Below are 18735 nucleotides of genomic sequence, written 5' to 3'. Positions count from 1 at the left end.
AAAGTATACATTTAATCGAGCATCATGTCATCTTTGCACGTGACGTTGTTTAAACGGTGCACAGCGTTCGGTATACATAAGAATAACTCTAATGATCATTGCATGTCTTTTTTAAATAATGTCTTGGGAGCTACTTTCAAACGGAGTAGCAAAGTAATCGCGAACTGCTAGGCTGACTTGCATAAGGATTTCAAAATGGAAGAAGTGAAGTCAGGGGTCCCCCAGTGGCCTCGGGTTTCAAAGTTCATCTTGTCAGCATGTGCAGCTACTGTTGCTGAAATGGGTAGGCCTATATGTGCTATCCAATATTTTTTCCAGCTTCTTTTGGGGTACTAGTCATTGTCGAATTAATTCAATGTCAATTCTACAATTTATTTACCATATTTTTTTATGTTTTATTTCACCTTTATTTAAGTAATTACAATTTAGCAATTTACACTGGAGTGATATATGTGCAGATGAGGATGTGCAAGTAGAAATACTGGTGTGCAAAAGAGCAGAACAACCAAAACAAATATGGGGATGAGGTAGGTAGTTGGTTGGATGGGCTGTGTACAGCTGCAGCGATCGGTAAGCTGCTCTGACAGCTGGTGCTTAAAGTTAGTGAGGGAGATATGTCTCCAACTTCAGTGATTTTTGCAATTCGTTCCAGTCATTGGCAGCAGAGAACTGGAAGGAAAGGTGGCCAAAGGGGGTGTTGGCTTTGTGGATGACCAGTGAAATATACCTGCTGGAGCACGTGCTACGGGTGGATGTTGCTATGGGGACCAGTGAGCTGAGATAAGGCGGAGCTTTACCAGCAAATACTTATAGATGACCTGGAGCCAGTGGGTTAGGCAACGAATATGTAGCGAGGACCAGCCAACGAGAGCATACAGGTCGCAGTGGTGGTAGTATATAGGGCTTTGGTGACAAAACGGATGGCACTGTGATAGACTGCATCCGATTTGCTGAGTAAAGTGTTGGAGGCTATTTTGTAAATCACATTGTCGAAGTCAAGGATCGGTAGGATAGTCAGTTTTACGATGGTATGAATCATACGATGGTATGATTCTAGATTTAACTTTGGATTGGAGATGCTTAATGTGAGTCTGGAAGGAGAGTTTACAGTCTAGCCAGACACCTAGGTATTTGTAGTCGTCCACATATTCTAAGTCAGAACTGTCCAGAGTAGTGATGCTAGTCGGGGATGTGGGCAGCGATCGGTTGAAGAGCATGAATTTCGTTTTACTAGCATTTAAGAGCAGTTGGAGGCCACGGAAGGAGTGTTGCTGCGGGGGGTGCAGAGCTGTTGGCCGGGGTTGGGGTAGCCAGGTGGAAAGCATAGAGGAAAGCCAGCCATAGAGAAATGCTTATTGAAATTCTCAATTATCGTGGATTTATCAGTGGTGACAGTGTTTCCTAGCCTCAGTGCAGTGGGCAGCTGGGAGGAGGTGCTCTTATTCTCCATGGACTTTACAGTGTCCCAAAACTTTTTGGAATTAGTGCTACAGGATGCAAATTTATGTTTGAAAAAGCTAGCCTTTGCTTTCCTAACTGACTAAGTATATTGGTTCCTGACTTCCCTGAAAAGTTGCATATCGCGGGGACTATTCGAAGCTAGTGCAGTACGCCACAGGGTGTTTTTGTGCTGGTCAAGGGCAGTCAAGTCTGGAGTGAACCAAGGGCTATATCTGTTCTTAGTTCTACATTTTTTGAAAGGGCCATGTTTATTTAAGATGGTGAGGAAAGCACTTTTAAAGAACAACCAGGCATCCTTTACTGACGGGATGAGGTCAATATCCTTCCAGGATACCCGGGCCAGGTCGATTAGAAAGGCCTGCTCGCAAAAGTGTTTTAGGGATCATTTGACAGTGATGAGGGGTGATGGTTGGCCACGGACCCATTACACACGTAGGCAATGAGGCAGTGATCGCTGAGATCCTGGTTGAAGACAGCAGAGGTGTATTTAGAGGGCAAGTTGGTCAGGATGATATCTATGAGGGTGCCCATGTTTACGGATTTGGGGTTGTACCTGGTAGGTTCCTTGATAATTTGTGTGAGATGGAGGGCATCAAGCTTAGATTGTAGGATGGCCGGGGTGTTAAGCATATCCTAATTTAGGTCACCTAGCAGTACGAACTCTGACGATAGATGGGGGGCGATTTAATTCACATATGGTGTCCAGGGCATAGCTGGGAGCTGAGGGGGGTCAATAACAAGCGGCAACAGTGAGGGACTTATTTCTGGAGAGATTGATCTTTAAAAGGAGAAGCTCGAACTGTTTGGGCATAGACCTGGATAGTATGACAGAACTCTTCAGGCCAACTCTGCAGTAGATTGCAATATATTTAGCTAAATGTTTTATATTACACAGAACAGTGTCACTGTGATCAACTCAAAGTTGTCTCAATATCGGTTCCAGTGACATTCCCCCTGGACCTGACCAAGACCAGGCTTCAGATCCAGGGTGAAGCGGCCCTCAGACAGCATGGCTCTAAGACGGCCTACAGAGGGATGCTGGGCACTGCCCTGGGGATTGTACGTGAGGAGGGTCCCCTTAAACTGTGGCAGGGGGCCACACCAGCTGTGTACAGACATATAGGTAGCCTACACCAGACTGATCTCACTACTTACATACATGGTGGTTTGTTGATTAGGGCTAGTTACCCACATCTTCCCTGCATAAACCCCTGCTGTACTTTTGCTAGTGTACTCAGGAGTGCGGATGGTGGCCTATGAGCAGCTCCGAGATGTCCTTGGCAGGTCTAAAGATGATCGCTTCCCCCTCTGGTGAGAGAAAAGCACAGTGGTGGAGCTGACCTCTACTCCTCAATACTAAACTATAACCACAGTTCATTTAAAGCATTGCATTTCCCCAGTCTCAACAGAACAAAGACTGGATGTCTATTGCTCTGGATGTCTCCATGCTTTGCTTAGTGCATGCATTCATGGTAGTCCCAAGCCACTGCATTTATGAGGAGCAGACTGAACTAGGCTCAGACCCCCTACCTATATGTACTTAGCTACCTCAATCACCTGGTACCCCTGCACATTGACTCTGTACTGGTTATCCCTGTACATGGCCATGTTACTTTTATTCGTTATTATTATTCACTGTGTAGTTATTCCTCGTCGCTATTTATATAGGACCTGTAGGACTATGTATATATACACCTGTGGTTTACGAAGCATGTGACAAAAACAATTTTATTTGGGCCTCTCTGCCAGTGTCCACCCAGCTAGGCCACTGTGATCTTTCTTTTCACCAACAGGAAAGCAGCGATCGGGGGCATGCTGGCTGGGGCTGTGGGTCAGTTCATGGCCAGCCCCACCGACCTGGTCAAGGTGCAGATGCAGATGGAGGGGAGACGGAGGCTGGAGGGCAAGCCACCCCGGTGAGAGAGTGTGTTTAACTAGTTTTCAGTCTTTAGCCATCCTTCAACCTAAACTGCATCTCGGTTTGTACTTCCTATTTTAACTTGTATGTAATTTAGTTATAAGCTAATAATCACCCGTTAGATACAATATCATGTGAGAGAGAAATGTCCCTCCCCCCTAAAAAAAGTGGACTCATCTGGCCTCTTTTGAGACAGGGTTCATGGAGTGTACCATGCTTTCCTGAAGATTGTCTCTGAGGGGGGGATCCGGGCGCTGTGGGCAGGGTGGGTCCCCAACGTACAGAGGGCTGCTCTGGTCAATCTAGGAGGTATAGTTGAGTGAATACAGGCACAAGTGAAAATGTACTGTCTGTAATGTGTATAGGGATTTAATTACTCTCAAATTGAATTAGATCTCACAACATATGATACTGTCAAGCACTTTCTACTGAGAAATACCTCGCTACAAGACACCAGCCTTTGCCATGGGTTAGCAAGGTAAAGTATAACACAGAGATTTAATGATAACTCAAAATGTATATCTAACTACTTCAGAGAATTTATTTTCAAATTCAAGTTCTGAAATCCTTTTTCTCCATCCAGCACATGTTCTGGTCTGGTTGCTGCTACCATGGGAACACCAGCAGATGTCATCAAAACCAGAATAATGAACCAGCCCAGAGGTCCAAATGGCAGGTTAGTCAGCCAATCAGAGAACAGTAATCATTCCTTGATAGTGATACTGTACTATATGCTTAGGATGTCATTTACAGCTTATTCTAGCAACAAGTGAACATCCAAAATGCAACAGATAAAGCCTTAACATTACAGGTTTTATAATGCTGACAGACCAATAAACAAAAGTACCTAATAGGCTACATACATTTTTCCACAGGGGCATATTGTATAAGTCTTCCATTGACTGCCTGATCCAATCTGTCAAGGGGGAAGGGTTCATATCCCTGTACAAAGGCTTTCTCCCTACTTGGATGAGAATGGTACATTTACTCTGTCTCATATTATAATGCTTTTAACCTTTGACCGTGACAATGTACAATATATTCATACTGCCCTTGTTGTCTCTTTGGTACTGCAGGCTCCCTGGTCCATGACGTTTTGGCTCTCATTCGAACAAATACGAAAGACAATGGGCATCAGCTCGTTCTGAAACCTGGACTGTCAGTCAGACAGACAGGTTGCCTAGTGGTTAAGAGTGTTGGGCCTGTAACTGAAAAGTCGCTGGTTCGAATCCCTGAGCCGACAAGATGAAAAATGTGTCGATGTGCCCTTGAGCAAGACACTTAACCCTAATTACTCCTGTAAGTCGATATGGATAAGAGCGTCTGCTAAATGACTAAAATGTAATGGACTGATCACATTCATAAATCTACTTGTTTGAGGTGCTGCACTTTGTGCTACAGAGCCATGTACACAACATGCAAAACTGTGCCATGGTAGTGATGCTTGTTAGTTACGTTGTCATTTGTCACAGAGACCAGTCAGTTGACTTACTATGATACGAAGGTGTGAATACTGGTTCTACTGGTTAAATGTTATAACAAACTCTTAACATGTTTCATGTCATTGACTTTCTGAACACTAACATTATAAAAGCTATATGCTTAATTGCGTAGGGTAAGAAGCATAAAGACACATTTATATATATCAAACACAAGGTTTTAACTGTGGCCACTTCATAAGTGAATTAAATACTATGAAAATAATCAATTCAAGACATTTACAGAGCTTTCTTATGTTCACTACCAGCAAATAACTAGTAGCTTTAACTTTTTCCTTGTATAGGACTGTCCTGTGTGATGACAAACTGTTCATCTGTTATGCATTCCCTATTTAGTGAATATTTCTCCAATGTAATTTATCCCAATGGTCTATGACTTTTTAGTCATTATACAAGTCTGATAATGTTAATGAAAGTTATTTTGGAATTTTGATAGATGCAGTGTTTAGGTTAGGTCTGGAATTCTATTAAGTTGCGATCAGATGTCTTTCAGATGTAGTACTTACGTACTGTACTCAGTGGACCTGGATGTGCCTCGTGTGTAAAATCAAGAAGAAAGTATCCCTGTTGTTGATCAATCAATCAAATTTATTTATAAAGCCGTTTTTACATCTGCAATTGTCAAGTACTTTTCCGTAACCCGGCCCAGACCCCAAACGGCAAAGCATAAGCGAGAGCACAGTGGCTAGGAAAAACTCCCTAAAAGGAAGAAACCTAGAGAGGAACCAGGCTGTGAGGGGTGGCCAGTCCTCTTCTGGCTGTACCGGATAGAGATTTCCAATACTTCAAGACCCTGTGGTCAGATAGCTTTTAATAAAGACACGGTGGGTGTAGCGGCTTAAGGGGCAGGTCGGTCCAGTGGAGCCAGCACAACCAGGTGGACTTGGTCAGCAGGGGTTCCATAGGACTGGGATCAGCAGCACAACCAGGTGGACTTGGTCAGCAGGGGTTCCATAGGACTGGGATCAGCAGCACAACCAGGTGGACTTGGTCAGCAGGGGTTCCATAGGACTGGGATCAGCAGCACAACCAGGTGGACTTGGTCAGCAGGGGTTCCATAGGACTGGGATCAGCAGCACAACCAGGTGGACTTGGTCAGCAGGGGTTCCATAGGACTGGGATCAGCAGCACAACCAGGTGGACTTGGTCAGCAGGGGTTCCATAGGACTGGGATCAGCAGCACAACCAGGTGGACTTGGTCAGCAGGGGTTCCATAGGACTGGGATCAGCAGCACAACCAGGTGGACTTGGTCAGCAGGGGTTCCATAGGACTGGGATCAGGCAATGAATGTCTGGGTGTATTCAGGCCAGGGTGCCCTCAGCCACACTCCTCTGCACTTTCCACTTCCACAGGGGAGAGACAAAGATAAAACAAACATTTACAAGTCATTCAACACATATTTTGTTAAATCAGGGGTCGGTCTTCCATAATATAGACTACATGAAAAATGATTTCATAATAAAAAATAAAAAACATAACTTGTTAGGAATGCAGTCAAGTTGCACAAAGGAAGTGTCTCTGATCCCTACATTAACAGTTGATTCAGCTGTGGCGGGAAAGTGGTATGTTTACATCTCGTACAGGCTGCATGTTTGTGTGTAAGTTAGCTGTGTTGTTACCATCCCTGCAGCCTAGTCTACAATGAAACGAAAGCCTAAGAGTGATAAAAATGCCCTGTGGTTTTGAATGTCAAATGTCGTGATGATTTAATCTATTGCTGTCCGTGATGCTGAATCTCAGCTAGTATCCCAATTGTGCTTGACAAGGGCTTATCCATTTCTTCTTTCCAAACACTCGTTTTTTTGGCGATGGCTCTTACTGTCACCGACCCATGTGTTAAACACATTTTTATCAAATATTTCAGTCTAATGCCAAATCCCCCTTAAAACAAGCCTATGATGACAGTGGAAAGAGAAAAAAACTGCAGTCACACTATGGTTAGGAACAGACCTTGGGGGGAAGCATCTTTCTCTCATTGCTGCTGACAGTTGGTGGTTGTTTCTTCCACCGGCTGTCTGAATGGGGATAGGGATGTTGCTCGGCAGTTGTTGACTGTTACAACCACTGGCAGGAGGAGGTCATTTACTGTAAAAGAATGGAGTAGCATATTATTGTTTAGGGGCATTTCCCAAATCATAATGGCAGTTAGGAATTTAATCACTTAAGACAATATAGGATGACTTCATTACTGAAGATTCCAGTGACAACATAGACAGTTCTTGGTTATACCTTACCTTGCTCTGATTCTTGCACTTGTTTCTCTGGATATGCACTGTTCAAATTCACGTAGGCAGCGAGGTAAACAACGTATTTCTTCATTTCTATCTCCATGTTGAAGTGCTGGAATTGGGGCGTTCCCGAGTTATCATACAGCATCCATCGCCCTCCTTCTAGTTTAACACACACCACCATGTGATTCATCTCTGCTGTGATCAAACCCAGCAAAAGGAACTGAAGCTCGTACTTCCTGTTAGGAGTAGAAATTCAATCAGAATGGACATAAGACAAAAACAGAAGCTGTATTGGGGTTGGCATTGGGTTATGCACAATGTTAACTTTTATGCATTTCCCTAACCTCACTGAAACTAACCTTAACCTAACTCTCATTCCTAAACCGGTCAATTATCTACTTCCAAATATTTAACCTCAGTATTAGATCACAGCCTTCAATCTCCTAATTTTCTGCATTCTATATGCACCATACTGGTATTGACACCAAACATAGCCTACAAGTTAAACCTTGGAAACATTATGCAGTTCAACCTAGCAGTACCTTGAAAAGTCATCAGTGATGACATAAGGAGGAATATATCCGTTTCCCATTCGGCCAAGCATATTCACCAGGATGAGTTTAGGGTCAATTACGGTGTCCAGGATGTAAACGTGACCATATACCTTAAAATTGCTTTCAAAATACACAGAAAGAGAAACACGACAGGATGGACAGAGAAAATCAAATAACAGTTTCAAAAATCTAAATGCCATTGGCATCTTAACAAAATGTGTCTTTCATGTTTATATTTCATATGGTATTTACACACACCTATAAAGTATAATGATTTCTTAGAATTGTAAAATAAATGTAATCCGATAAAGTAGAGAATGAATAATTAAATAGAACCTTCCTTGTTTTTAACAATGAAATAGAAAGGGTCGTCAATGATGACTTATTACCTCAGTGTTCCATTGTAAATGCGAGCTGAGGGGCTCATATCGTAATCGTTGTTGTCGTCTTCATATTTGACATCTGTCAGGTCATCAAAATTTGGTAGGAAGTCTTCGACATAGCCTCTACAATCTAGATATCCGTTTTGGGAAAAGTATTGTTTTCTTCCAACACGCAAATCTAAATTAATAAGCCAAAGACCCATCGCCTCATTATACATTTTGTTATCGAGAAAAGTTATGACTGCACCAACTGTGTTGTCTGTCATTAAATAATCTTTGATTTTGCTAAATCTTGTTGCTGTTATATGTATTCCGGCCAATAGACTGCTCAGAACACAGGTGTTTTGGAAACGGAGTCCGACAAATGTTCCTCCTGGCAGCATGTAAGGGCTCTCCTCTCCTCTGATTAGCTTCTCCAAGTCTTGGTGAGACCTGGAAAGACAGGCAAATAAATTAAGTTGTCGCCACACAAAAACACATTTGTTGTGTGGCAACATTGTAGTGTAGTTGAGATTCTTTTCACCAGAGCCGTACCCTCGAGGGATGTTCCGAGCTGCATCCATAAAGAAGAAAATGAGAAGGTAAATGAGTGTTATACCAAATAATGAAACCGTTATCAAATCTATATGATATTTTTGACATATTGTTCTATATTCACTTACCCATTGTGACATAGTCGCTATATGTAGTCTTAAGGCCAGGTCTGTAGGTGACAGAAACACAAAACATTCTATAAAATGTATTAAATATATATAATATATTTAATGTATTTACATTAAGATATAACGGGATCATAGCTATATTCAATACAATTCCTCATGGTTGGTGTCTTGACAGATTTGTCCCAAATCGTGTGACATAAAACATCACTTTTATGGAAGTGCACGTTGTCCAGTGGCGACCCGTCATTCAGGGCAGCTAGGGCAGAGCCCCACCTGTTTTGAGCCCTACACTTTTTAGGTCAAATCAAATTTTAAAAATAGTATGTACAGTTGAAGTTTACATACACTTAGGTTGGAGTAATTAAAACTTGTTTTTCAACCACTCCACAAATTTCTTGTTAACAAACTATAGTTTTGGCAAGTCGGTTAGAACATCTACTTTGTGCATGACACAAGTCATTTCTCCAACAATTGTTTACAGACAGATTATTTCACTTATTGTATCACAATTCCAGTGGGTCAGAAGTATACACTAAGTTGACTGTGCCTTTAAACAGCTTGGGAAATTCCTGAAAATTATGTCATGGCTTTAGAAGCTTCTGGTAGGCTAATTGACATCATTTGAGTCAATTGGAGGTGTACCTGTGGATGTATTTCAAGGCCTACCTTCAAACTCAATGTCTCTTTCCTTGACATTATGGGAATATCAAAAGAAATCAGCCAAGACCTCAGATTAAAAATTCTGGTTCATCCTTGGGAGCAATTTCCAAACGCCTGAAGGTACCACATTCATCTGTACAAACAATAGTACGCAAGTATAAACACCATGGGACCACGCAGCCGTCCTACCGCTCATACCGTTCTGTCTCCTAGAGATGAACGTACTTTGGTGCGAAAATGCAAATCAATCCCAGAACAACAGCAAAGGACCTTGTGAAGATGCTGGAGTAAACAGGTACAAAAGTATCTATATCCACAGTAAAACACAATCCTATATCAACATAACCTAAAAGGCCGCTCAGCAAGGAAGAAGCCACTAATACTAAACCGCCATAAAAAAGCCAGACTACAGTTTGCAACTGCACATGGCGACAAAGATCATACTTTTTGGAGAAATGTCCTCTGGTCTGATGAAACAAAAATAGAACTGTTTGGCCATAATGACCATCATTATGTTTGGAGGGAAAAGGGGGAGGCTTGCAAGCTGAAGAACACCATCCCAACCGTGAAGCACGGGGGTGGCAGCATCATGTAGTGGGGGTGCTTTGCTGCAGGGGGGACTATTATGTGGATATATTGAAGCAACATCTCAAGACATCAGTCAGGAAGATAATGCTTGGTCGCAAATGGGTCTTCCAAATGGACAATGACCCCAAGCATACTTCCAAAGTTGTGGCAAAATGGCTTAAGGACAACAAAGTCAAGGTATTGGAGTGGTCATCACAAAGCCCTGACCTCAATCCTATAGAAGATTTGTGGGCAGAACTGAAAAAGCGTGTGCGAGCAAGGAGGCCTACAAACCTGACTCAGTTACACCAGCTCTGTCAGGAGGAATGGGCCACAATTCACCCAACGTATTGTGGGAAGCTTGTGGAAGGTTACCCAAAACGTTTAACCCAAGTTGAGTGTATGTAAACTTCTGACCCACTGGGAATGTGATGAAATAAATAAAAGCTGAAATAAATCATTCTCTCTTCTATTATTCTGACATTTCACATTCTTAAAATAAAGTGGTGATCCTAACTGACCTAAGACAGGAAATTTTTACTCGAATTAAATGTCAGGAATTTTGAAAAACTGAGTTTAAATGTATTTGGCCAAGGTATACAGTGGGGAGAACAAGTATTTGATACACTGCCGATTTTGCAGATTTTCCTACTTAAAAAGCATGTAGAGGTCTGTAATTTTTATCATAGGTACACTTCAACTGTGAGAGACGGAATCTAAAACAAAAATCCCGAAAATCACATTGTATGATTTTTAAGTAATTAATTAGCATTTTATTGCATGACATAAGTATTTGATACATCAGAAAAGCAGAACTTAATATTTGGTACAGAATCGTTTGTTTGCAATTACAGAGATCATACGTTTCCTGTAGTTCTTGACCAGGTTTGCACACACTGCAGCAGGGATTTTGGCCCACTCCTCCATACAGACCTTCTCCAGATCCTTCAGGTTTCGGGGCTGTCGCTGGGCAATACGGACTTTCAGCTCCCTCCAAAGATTTTCTATTGGGTTCAGGTCTGGAGACTGGCTAGGCCACTCCAGGACCTTGAGATACTTCTTACGGAGCCACTCCTTAGTTGCCCTGGCTGTGTGTTTCGGGTCGTTGTCATACTGGAAGACCCAGCCACGACCCATCATCAATGCTCTTACTGAGGGAAGGAGGTTGTTGGCTAAGATCTCGCAATACATGGCCCCATCCATCTTCCCCTCAATACGGTGCAGTCGTCCTGTCCCCTTTGCAGAAAAGCATCCCCAAAGAATGATGTTTCCACCTCCATGCTTCACGGTTGGGATGGTGTTCTTGGGGTTGTACTCATCCTTCTTCTTCCTCCAAACACGGCGAGTGGAGTTTAGACCAAAAAGCTCTATTTTTGAATCATCAGACCACATGACCTTCTCCCATTCCTCCTCTGGATCATCCAGATGGTCATTGGCAAACTTCAGACGGGCCTGGACATGCGCCTGCTTGAGCAGGGGGACCTTGTGTGCGCTGCAGGATTTTAATCCATGACGGCGTAGTGTGTTACTAATGGTTTTCTTTGAGACTGTGGTCCCAGCTCTCTTCAGGTCATTGACCAGGTCCTGCCGTGTAGTTCTGGGCTGATCCCTCACCTTCCTCATGATCATTGATGCCCCACGAGGTGAGATCTTGCATGGAGCCCCAGACCGAAGGTGATTGACCATCATCTTGAACTTCTTCTATTTTCTTCTATTTTCTAATAATTGCACCAACAGTTGTTGCCTTCTCACCAAGCTGCTTGCCTATTGTCCTGTAGCCCATCCCAGCCTTGTGCAGGTCTACAATTTTATCCCTGATGTCCTTACACAGCTCTCTGGTCTTGGCCATTGTGGAGAGGTTGGAGTCTGTTTGATTGAGTGTGTGGACAGGTGTCTTTTATACAGGTAACGAGTTCAAACAGGTGCAGTTAATACAGGTAATGAGTGGAGAACAGGAGGGCTTCTTAAAGAAAAACTAACAGGTCTGTGAGAGCCGGAATTCTTACTGGTTGGTAGGTGATCAAATACTTATGTCATGCAATAAAATGCAAATGAATTACTTAAAAATCATACAATGTGATTTTCTGGATTTTTGTTTTAGATTCCGTCTCTCACAGTTGAAGTGTACCTATGATAAAAATTACAGACCTCTACATGCTTTGTAAGTAGGAAAACCTGCAAAATCGGCAGTGTATCAAATACTTGTTCTCCCCACTGTATGTAAACTTCCAACTTCAACTGTATATACTACTCTCTACTCTAATGGTCAAATTAATAAACAAAAACTAAACTCTTCACAGAACAGCGCAAACTGGCTCTAACCAGAATAGAAAGAGGAGTGGGAGGCCCCGTGCACAACTGAGCAAGAGGACAAGTACATTAGAGTGTCTAGTTTGAGAAACAGACGCCTCACAAGTCCTCAACTGGCAACTTCATTAAATAGTACCCGCAAAACACCAGTCTCAACGTCAACAGCGAAGAGGCGACTCCGGGATGCTGGCCCTGTAAGAATCAAATACCCCTAGCGAATTTATGTTTATAATTTATTATTGTCTGTTTGATTTACAGCAGGGCCTCGTTAGATTTAACAAAGAAAGCATCAAGGTAATGAGTTCATGTTTTCATATGTTTTTGTGCCTCCGATTTGATACCGAGTCTACTGTGCTCCGAGTCTACTTTGCACAATTGTGTAGAATAGACTATTGAGCAACACTCAACGCTATTCATATGAATTATTATGGATATAATAACAACAAGTTACATAGCCTATTGGGCTTATTCACAATATGATCTGTTAATGAAATAACAGGACAAATGCATTTTGTTTTCCATGTTAGACCTGCAATTTTAAACAATACAATGGGCATGAAGTAGCCAACTTGAACTTGAATTTGCAGCTCAGAAATACTGGAATAAGCCTACCTTGAAAATCAGACATTTCCTCTGTTTGTTGGTTGAAAAGTTATTGTAATTATTGTAGCCATTTTATAAGTTTACCTGCTCCCTTATAATGATCTGTGATTTCATTTTTGATCATGTTTTGTGAGAGATGTGGCCACTTTTGTTTGTTTCCCACCACTTTAATTGAATGGTGTTGCGCTACTCTGTTGTGTTAAAACCATGTGCGGTTATTACATCTAATGTTGGATTCAATTTGGCTTTCCATACAAATCCTTCCACTAAAAAAGGAACCTGGTTTTTGGTCACTTTATCATTATAAAAACAGCGATGATGAGATTCAAATGGTGAAATGAATTCTACCACTATGCATGGTTTTATTATGTGTGCCTGCGTCGGCCACATAGGCTGCAGAAAAAATGCCATGCATGAATCCAACCTATTGAGTTAGGCAATGTCCACATTATTCTCACATATTGTTATGTAAAAACAATTTGAATATCAATGCATTAGCAAGCCCTGAAGAATGCTTTATTCTTAAAGTGGCAACGGCCTACTTTTATTTATTTATTTGTACACTTTTTGCATGCTTTTGGGGGTGGGGGGGTTCTATATTAGGCCTTATATGTAAAATTATAGACATTATACAATTGTATAACATTGAAAATTACAATTAAGTGCTTGCAAAAGTCCCTGAAAGTCCTTGAATGTGACTTGCCAGTGTCTGTATGAACCCTTCTTAAAGGATGTATAGTCCTAGGCCTATGTTGTTGTAAAGGTGGAGTTATGGGTCAAATTGCATATATTCCTTTTTATTCTTAGAGGGCTACACATGTGGTACTGCATTCAAATCCTTTTTAGTTTTGTTTTAAACCAATTTTGAAATGTTGATACCAATGTCACACATTGGCCCCATTATTTATAGAAAGACCCACTTGTAGAATCTATGCCAAGGCGCTTTGAAGCTATTGTGGCGGCTGGTGGTGGCCCAATGCCCTATTAAGACGCTTTATGTTGGTGTTTTCTTTATGTCGGCAGTTACATGTTACTACACGAAAAAGAAAACAGCTGGATAAGGAAAACGGCTTGAGTCGCTCAAAAGGGAATATATCTTTGCGGATAAAGTTTGGGATAACAATGTCATGTGTACAACATCTAAAGACCTGCATCACTATACTGAGAGCTTTGCCATTTATAAAAGGACATATTTGGTTATTTTTGGAGCCGTTGTTCATGTTTTTTCAGGGCCCCCATACTATACTGAAGAAGTGAAGTTTGGGTAAGTTTCTCAAAAACATGTGGAATCACAAAAAAACGGTGTCTGGACCATTCTACAATATGCCATTTACATAAAAAAATAGAGATTTGGATGTAAAAAATAAAACTTCTCCTTTGATACTTGGTGAAAGCACCGTTGGCAGCCCTTACAGCTGTGCATTTTCTTAAATAAGATTCTACAACTCTTAAGGCAACATATATCCATTGTTTTTGTCAAATTTGCTCAAGCTCAGTAAATTTGGTTAGGAATCATTAATGGACAGTAATGTATGTAATTGTCACGCTGAAAAATAAAACTGTATCCCAGGGTTAGGTTTTCAAAAGACTGAGGTGGGTTTCTGCTCCTTTCGTATACATTTTCTATCCTGATTCAAATGTATTTATAAAGCCCTTTTTACATCAGCCGATGTCACTAAGTGCTATACAGAAACCCAGCCTAAAACCCCAAACAGCAAGCAATGCAGATGTAGAAGCACGGTGGCTAGTCACTGATAAACTCCACAGTCCCTGTCGGTGGCAAGCTTACCCATAACATGATGCTGCCACCATAATACTTGCAAATACAGAGGGTTTCACTTAGGGTATGGCACGGTATGGTAGTCGACATGCCCTAGCTCAACAATTTAAAATGGGCTACTAAAATCATTCCAATCTCGATTAAAATATGTATTTTTTTTTAACAGAGGCTTTCTTCTTTTTGCTTTCTCATATAGGCCACTAATGTGGAGTGAATGCAATGTTGTTGATCTTCTGTATTTTCAAGTATTGTGGTGGCAGCATCATGTTATGGGTATGCTTGTCACTAGCAAGGTCAGGATCAAAATAAATATGAAAGGAGAAAAGCCAATTAACCTGAAAACCCTGGGATAGAGGTGTATTTTTAGGCGGGAGAATTACACATTTTAATTCCAAAAACACACCAGAATGGCTTTCCAAGAAGTGTTGAGTGTTTCTGAATGGTCCAGTCTCAGTCCGGATTTAAATCTGCTTGAAAATCAGAGACGATGTTGGAATATTGCTGTCCATCAATGATTCCTACTTAATGAGCAATTTTTACAAGAACTATGGCTACTATGTTGCCCTAAAAGTTGTGCAAGGTTGGCAGAATCTTATTCAAAACTATTTACCACTGTAATGGCTGCCAAAGGTGCTTCCACCAAGTATTAACTCTGGCATGTGAAGACATCTGCAATCAATACATCTTCATGTTTTATTAATTTGGAACATTTTCTATAATTTCTGTTTCACATTGAAAATATGCAGTAGGTTGTATAGATTGGTAGGAAAAAATCTAATGTAATCCCTTTTTAGATAAAATTTTAAGGCAGCAAAATGTGAAGACTGTGCAAGGGTGTGTAGACTTTCACTAGCTAATCACTGTAAATTAATGTTAAGTTGTCATACATCTTTTGTGGTAAAGAACAGGAAATGAAAGCGATTGAAGAGGATACTTTAGCTTCTCTGCTATTTACCCCTAACACTTATTACTCGCTCATCTTCAAAAGGAAATGAATCAAGGCGTCTGCCTTCCAATCTGTTGACTTTCTAGTACTTCCCTAGTCTTCCAATGAGTTGGAGTTGCTTAATATAGCCAGAGGCCAAAAGCAGATTCAAGTTTTCCCATGTTTAAACTTGTTTTAATAACAAGTGAGTAAATAGCAGAGAGGCTAGTATTGTCTTCAATCGCTTTCATTTCCTGTAGTTTACCACCATTCACACTGATAATGGCTTGACGCCAAAACATAAAAAAAATATTTAAAAAATAAGTTCTGCACAATAAACTTTTGGGCTTCAATATATCCCAATAAACCATCTATTTTTTTGCAATTAAACCTCAGTTTTGGATTATTTCTTTTTTTTCAACGGTGTGCGGCTCTCAATGTCTTCCTGTATTATACCACAATATGTATAATAGCTTAACTTCCTGTAATGTGGTGTCTGTCTACTGTATTATTTTATAGGACTATCATAATCTAGACAATATTATAAAGGATAATTTAGTTTAAAAGAGCTATAAAGTACCTTGGTTCAGATAACGCCATCTTCTTGTCTTGTCAAGTGTTTCAAAATGGACACGCACATCACTTAAACAGCTTCCTGTATTTGCATGATATCAACTGAGTGGTTGACTTCTCATGATGTCACCATCACGTTTACAGTTGATCCTTGCCTATAAGTTTAAATTAATATTCTCTTTGAAGTGTATATAATACATTTACAAAAAGTAATAGTAATGTTGAATATTTACATAATTAAGCAACAAGGCCAGAGGGGGTGTGGTATATGACCAATATACCACGGCTAAGGCCTGTTCTTACACACAACACAACACAGAGTGCCTGGATACAGCCCTTAGCCGTGGTATATTGGCCACATACCACAAACCCCTGACGTGCCATATTGCTATCATAAACTGGTTGCCAACGTAATTAGAACAGTAAAAATAAATGTTTTTTCATACCCGTGGTATAAGACCTGATATACCACGGCTGTCAGCCAATCAGCATTCAGATGTTGAACCACCTAGTTTATAATAGTGCACAGGCTATTCTGATTATCTATTAAAAAAAATCCACTAACACTAGCGAGAAATGGAGAAGAATAAGGTCCCAGATCTCTTTGTGCTTTAGAAGTTGCCGAAAGAGCGCAAAGAGATCTAGTACAAGGACTATAGTGGACTTACCTGTAGCCTGATTCATAGACTGTAGTCACTTTAACCATATCTACATGTACATACTACCTCAATCAGCCCGACTAACCGGTGTCTGTATGTAGCCTCGCTACTTTTATAGCCTCGCTACTGTATATAGCCTGTCTTTTTACTGTTGTTTTTATTTCTTTACTTACCTATTGTTCACCTAATACCTTTTTTAAGGTAAGCATTAAGTAAGCATTTCACTGTAAGGTCTACACCTGTTGTATTCGGCGCACGTGACAAATAAACTTTGATTTGATTTGATTCATACAAGAGCTGAGCTAAGACTGAGATTTGGACAACAGTCTAATCTCCAGGTTCTCTTGCACAGTATAATCTGTCCATGGGTCTACACAATGTGGCTTAAATCTTGGTGGGGGAAAATATTTAAAGTGGGATGCATGCCAGCAAAGCCACTACACAACACAACACTAAACAATACATTAATTGCACTATAACGATAACAAACGATGCCCACAAACTGCTAGGGCCTACATAAAGCTGTCCCAACAGCAGAGTCCCAACGTCTTACCACTGCTACACCTGGCTATCAGCGGAGCCTTGTCTGGCAGGGAAACAGTTAATTCAGCCTCATTTACTGACTTAAAAAAAAACAGCTGATATGGCTGACTTGCTTAAACAAATGTGTTTTCTAATGACAATTGAGATGTACAAACTATAGCATTAGGGGGCGACAAGCGGATAAGAGGCAATCCGTAATTTCGATTAAGACATTAATGAGCGAGCTAGGACGGACGTTGTCAATATAACTATTTGTTTAGCACTTTTGAAATGTACAGCGACAGAATTCAGAACATGGGCCGTTCTTACAGTATTCTCCCTGTACGCCAAGTTAGAACTATAGGATAAATAAAGGGGTCATATATTCAGACAATGAAAGCTCTTACAATATTCAATGATTACATTTCTCTAAAACAGGCTAAAGGCTACATGTGCACCACCAAGTCAGAACAGTAGCTGAAATGAAGAGGTGAAAATAGACCAAACTATTAGGGTGAGGCACATGGGCTACTAACAGCTTACTACACAACATACACTTAGTATTACTTTCTTAGCTACAGAATACATATCTCCCTGGCATATTACATAATTTATGCAGCAGCATACAATACATTTTTGGACTCACCTTGTTGTGCTGTGCTCACTTGAACAGGAAGGTGGCACGGCAGTCCTTCTTGTGGGCAGATTTTGTCATCAAAGTCTGGCATTCTCTGGATTTATGGTGCTTTCAAAACAACTGGGAACTCAGAAAAAACAAGGTCAAATCATGATGACGTCATTGATCTTCAGGTCGGAGCTCTAGAAAGAGGCCAGATTTACAATTCCCAGTCTGAGCTCGTTTATTTTATCTCTGGCCAATGACCTTGAGCCTTCTTGGATGGGCACTTCTAATTTAACTCTATGGGAGCACCCAAGGGGCTAGAATTTTGTAGCTCTACTCTTAGACTTGGCGGTGACGTAGTGTCTCCATGAGTGACAGAAAACTGAGCCAATCACGGCACAACGCTCTGTATTTCCTGCTGGCTTGCCCCAACACCACAGAAAGCACCGAGCTAGGCTGAAACACCTGCATTTTGGAGCTGCCTTACTCAAGAAAACAAAAAAGAGACCATGTTTGTATGCGGCTTTATTAACTCAATTATATATATATATTTTTTTTTACAATGTTAGCAAATTGATATGTGACACGTATTAATGCCAAAATAACATGCAAAACAGGCAACCTAAAAAACAGGCATGCTAAAAATGTGGGGCTCAAAATAGGTGGCCTGCCCTGAATGATGGGTCGCCATTGTCTAGAAGTAAAATAGGGAGAGATCGGGTCACTCACTACCCTTTCAACTGGCAAAATCTGTATGGTAGGACATGACATGATTGGTACATTTATTTATTTATTTTTTTACTGT

General features: G+C 41.0%; 2 protein-coding genes across 4 annotated transcripts; one reads left to right on the top strand and one right to left on the bottom strand.

Annotated features, from left to right (window-relative positions):
• Nucleotides 1–5087, top strand: LOC139582928 (mitochondrial uncoupling protein 4-like). The gene is made up of 9 exons (XM_071413407.1): nt 1–283; nt 2405–2584; nt 2691–2772; nt 3255–3377; nt 3576–3688; nt 3773–3857; nt 3963–4055; nt 4255–4357; nt 4456–5087. Exons 1-9 carry the CDS (start codon nt 196–198, stop codon nt 4525–4527), a joined length of 939 nt encoding a protein of 312 aa, XP_071269508.1. The 5' UTR covers nt 1–195; the 3' UTR covers nt 4528–5087.
• A 358-nt stretch (nt 5088–5445) lies between these two features.
• Nucleotides 5446–18295, bottom strand: LOC139582927 (uncharacterized). 3 transcript variants are annotated; one of them, XM_071413405.1, is made up of 8 exons: nt 16135–16203; nt 8710–8750; nt 8582–8600; nt 8054–8479; nt 7653–7784; nt 7114–7346; nt 6830–6964; nt 5446–6222 (listed from the first exon to the last, which is right to left on the bottom strand). In XM_071413405.1, the coding sequence occupies exons 1-7, from the start codon at nt 16152–16154 to the stop codon at nt 6852–6854; spliced, it is 984 nt and encodes a 327-aa protein (XP_071269506.1). In that variant the 5' UTR covers nt 16155–16203; the 3' UTR covers nt 5446–6222; nt 6830–6851. The 3 variants fall into 3 exon arrangements, with proteins under 3 accessions (XP_071269506.1, XP_071269507.1, XP_071269505.1); XM_071413406.1 differs by lacking the exon at nt 16135–16203 and adding an exon at nt 17955–18295 and having other exon boundaries at nt 5446–6964; XM_071413404.1 differs by having other exon boundaries at nt 5446–6964.
• Between the last annotated feature and the right edge of the window lie 440 nt (nt 18296–18735).

Source organism: Salvelinus alpinus, chromosome 8 (genome assembly GCF_045679555.1).
Source record: "Salvelinus alpinus chromosome 8, SLU_Salpinus.1, whole genome shotgun sequence".
NCBI classification, from domain to species: domain Eukaryota; kingdom Metazoa; phylum Chordata; class Actinopteri; order Salmoniformes; family Salmonidae; genus Salvelinus; species Salvelinus alpinus.
The sequence above is the reverse complement of the archived record's forward strand: the minus strand, read 5'-3'. Positions and strand labels throughout refer to the sequence as shown.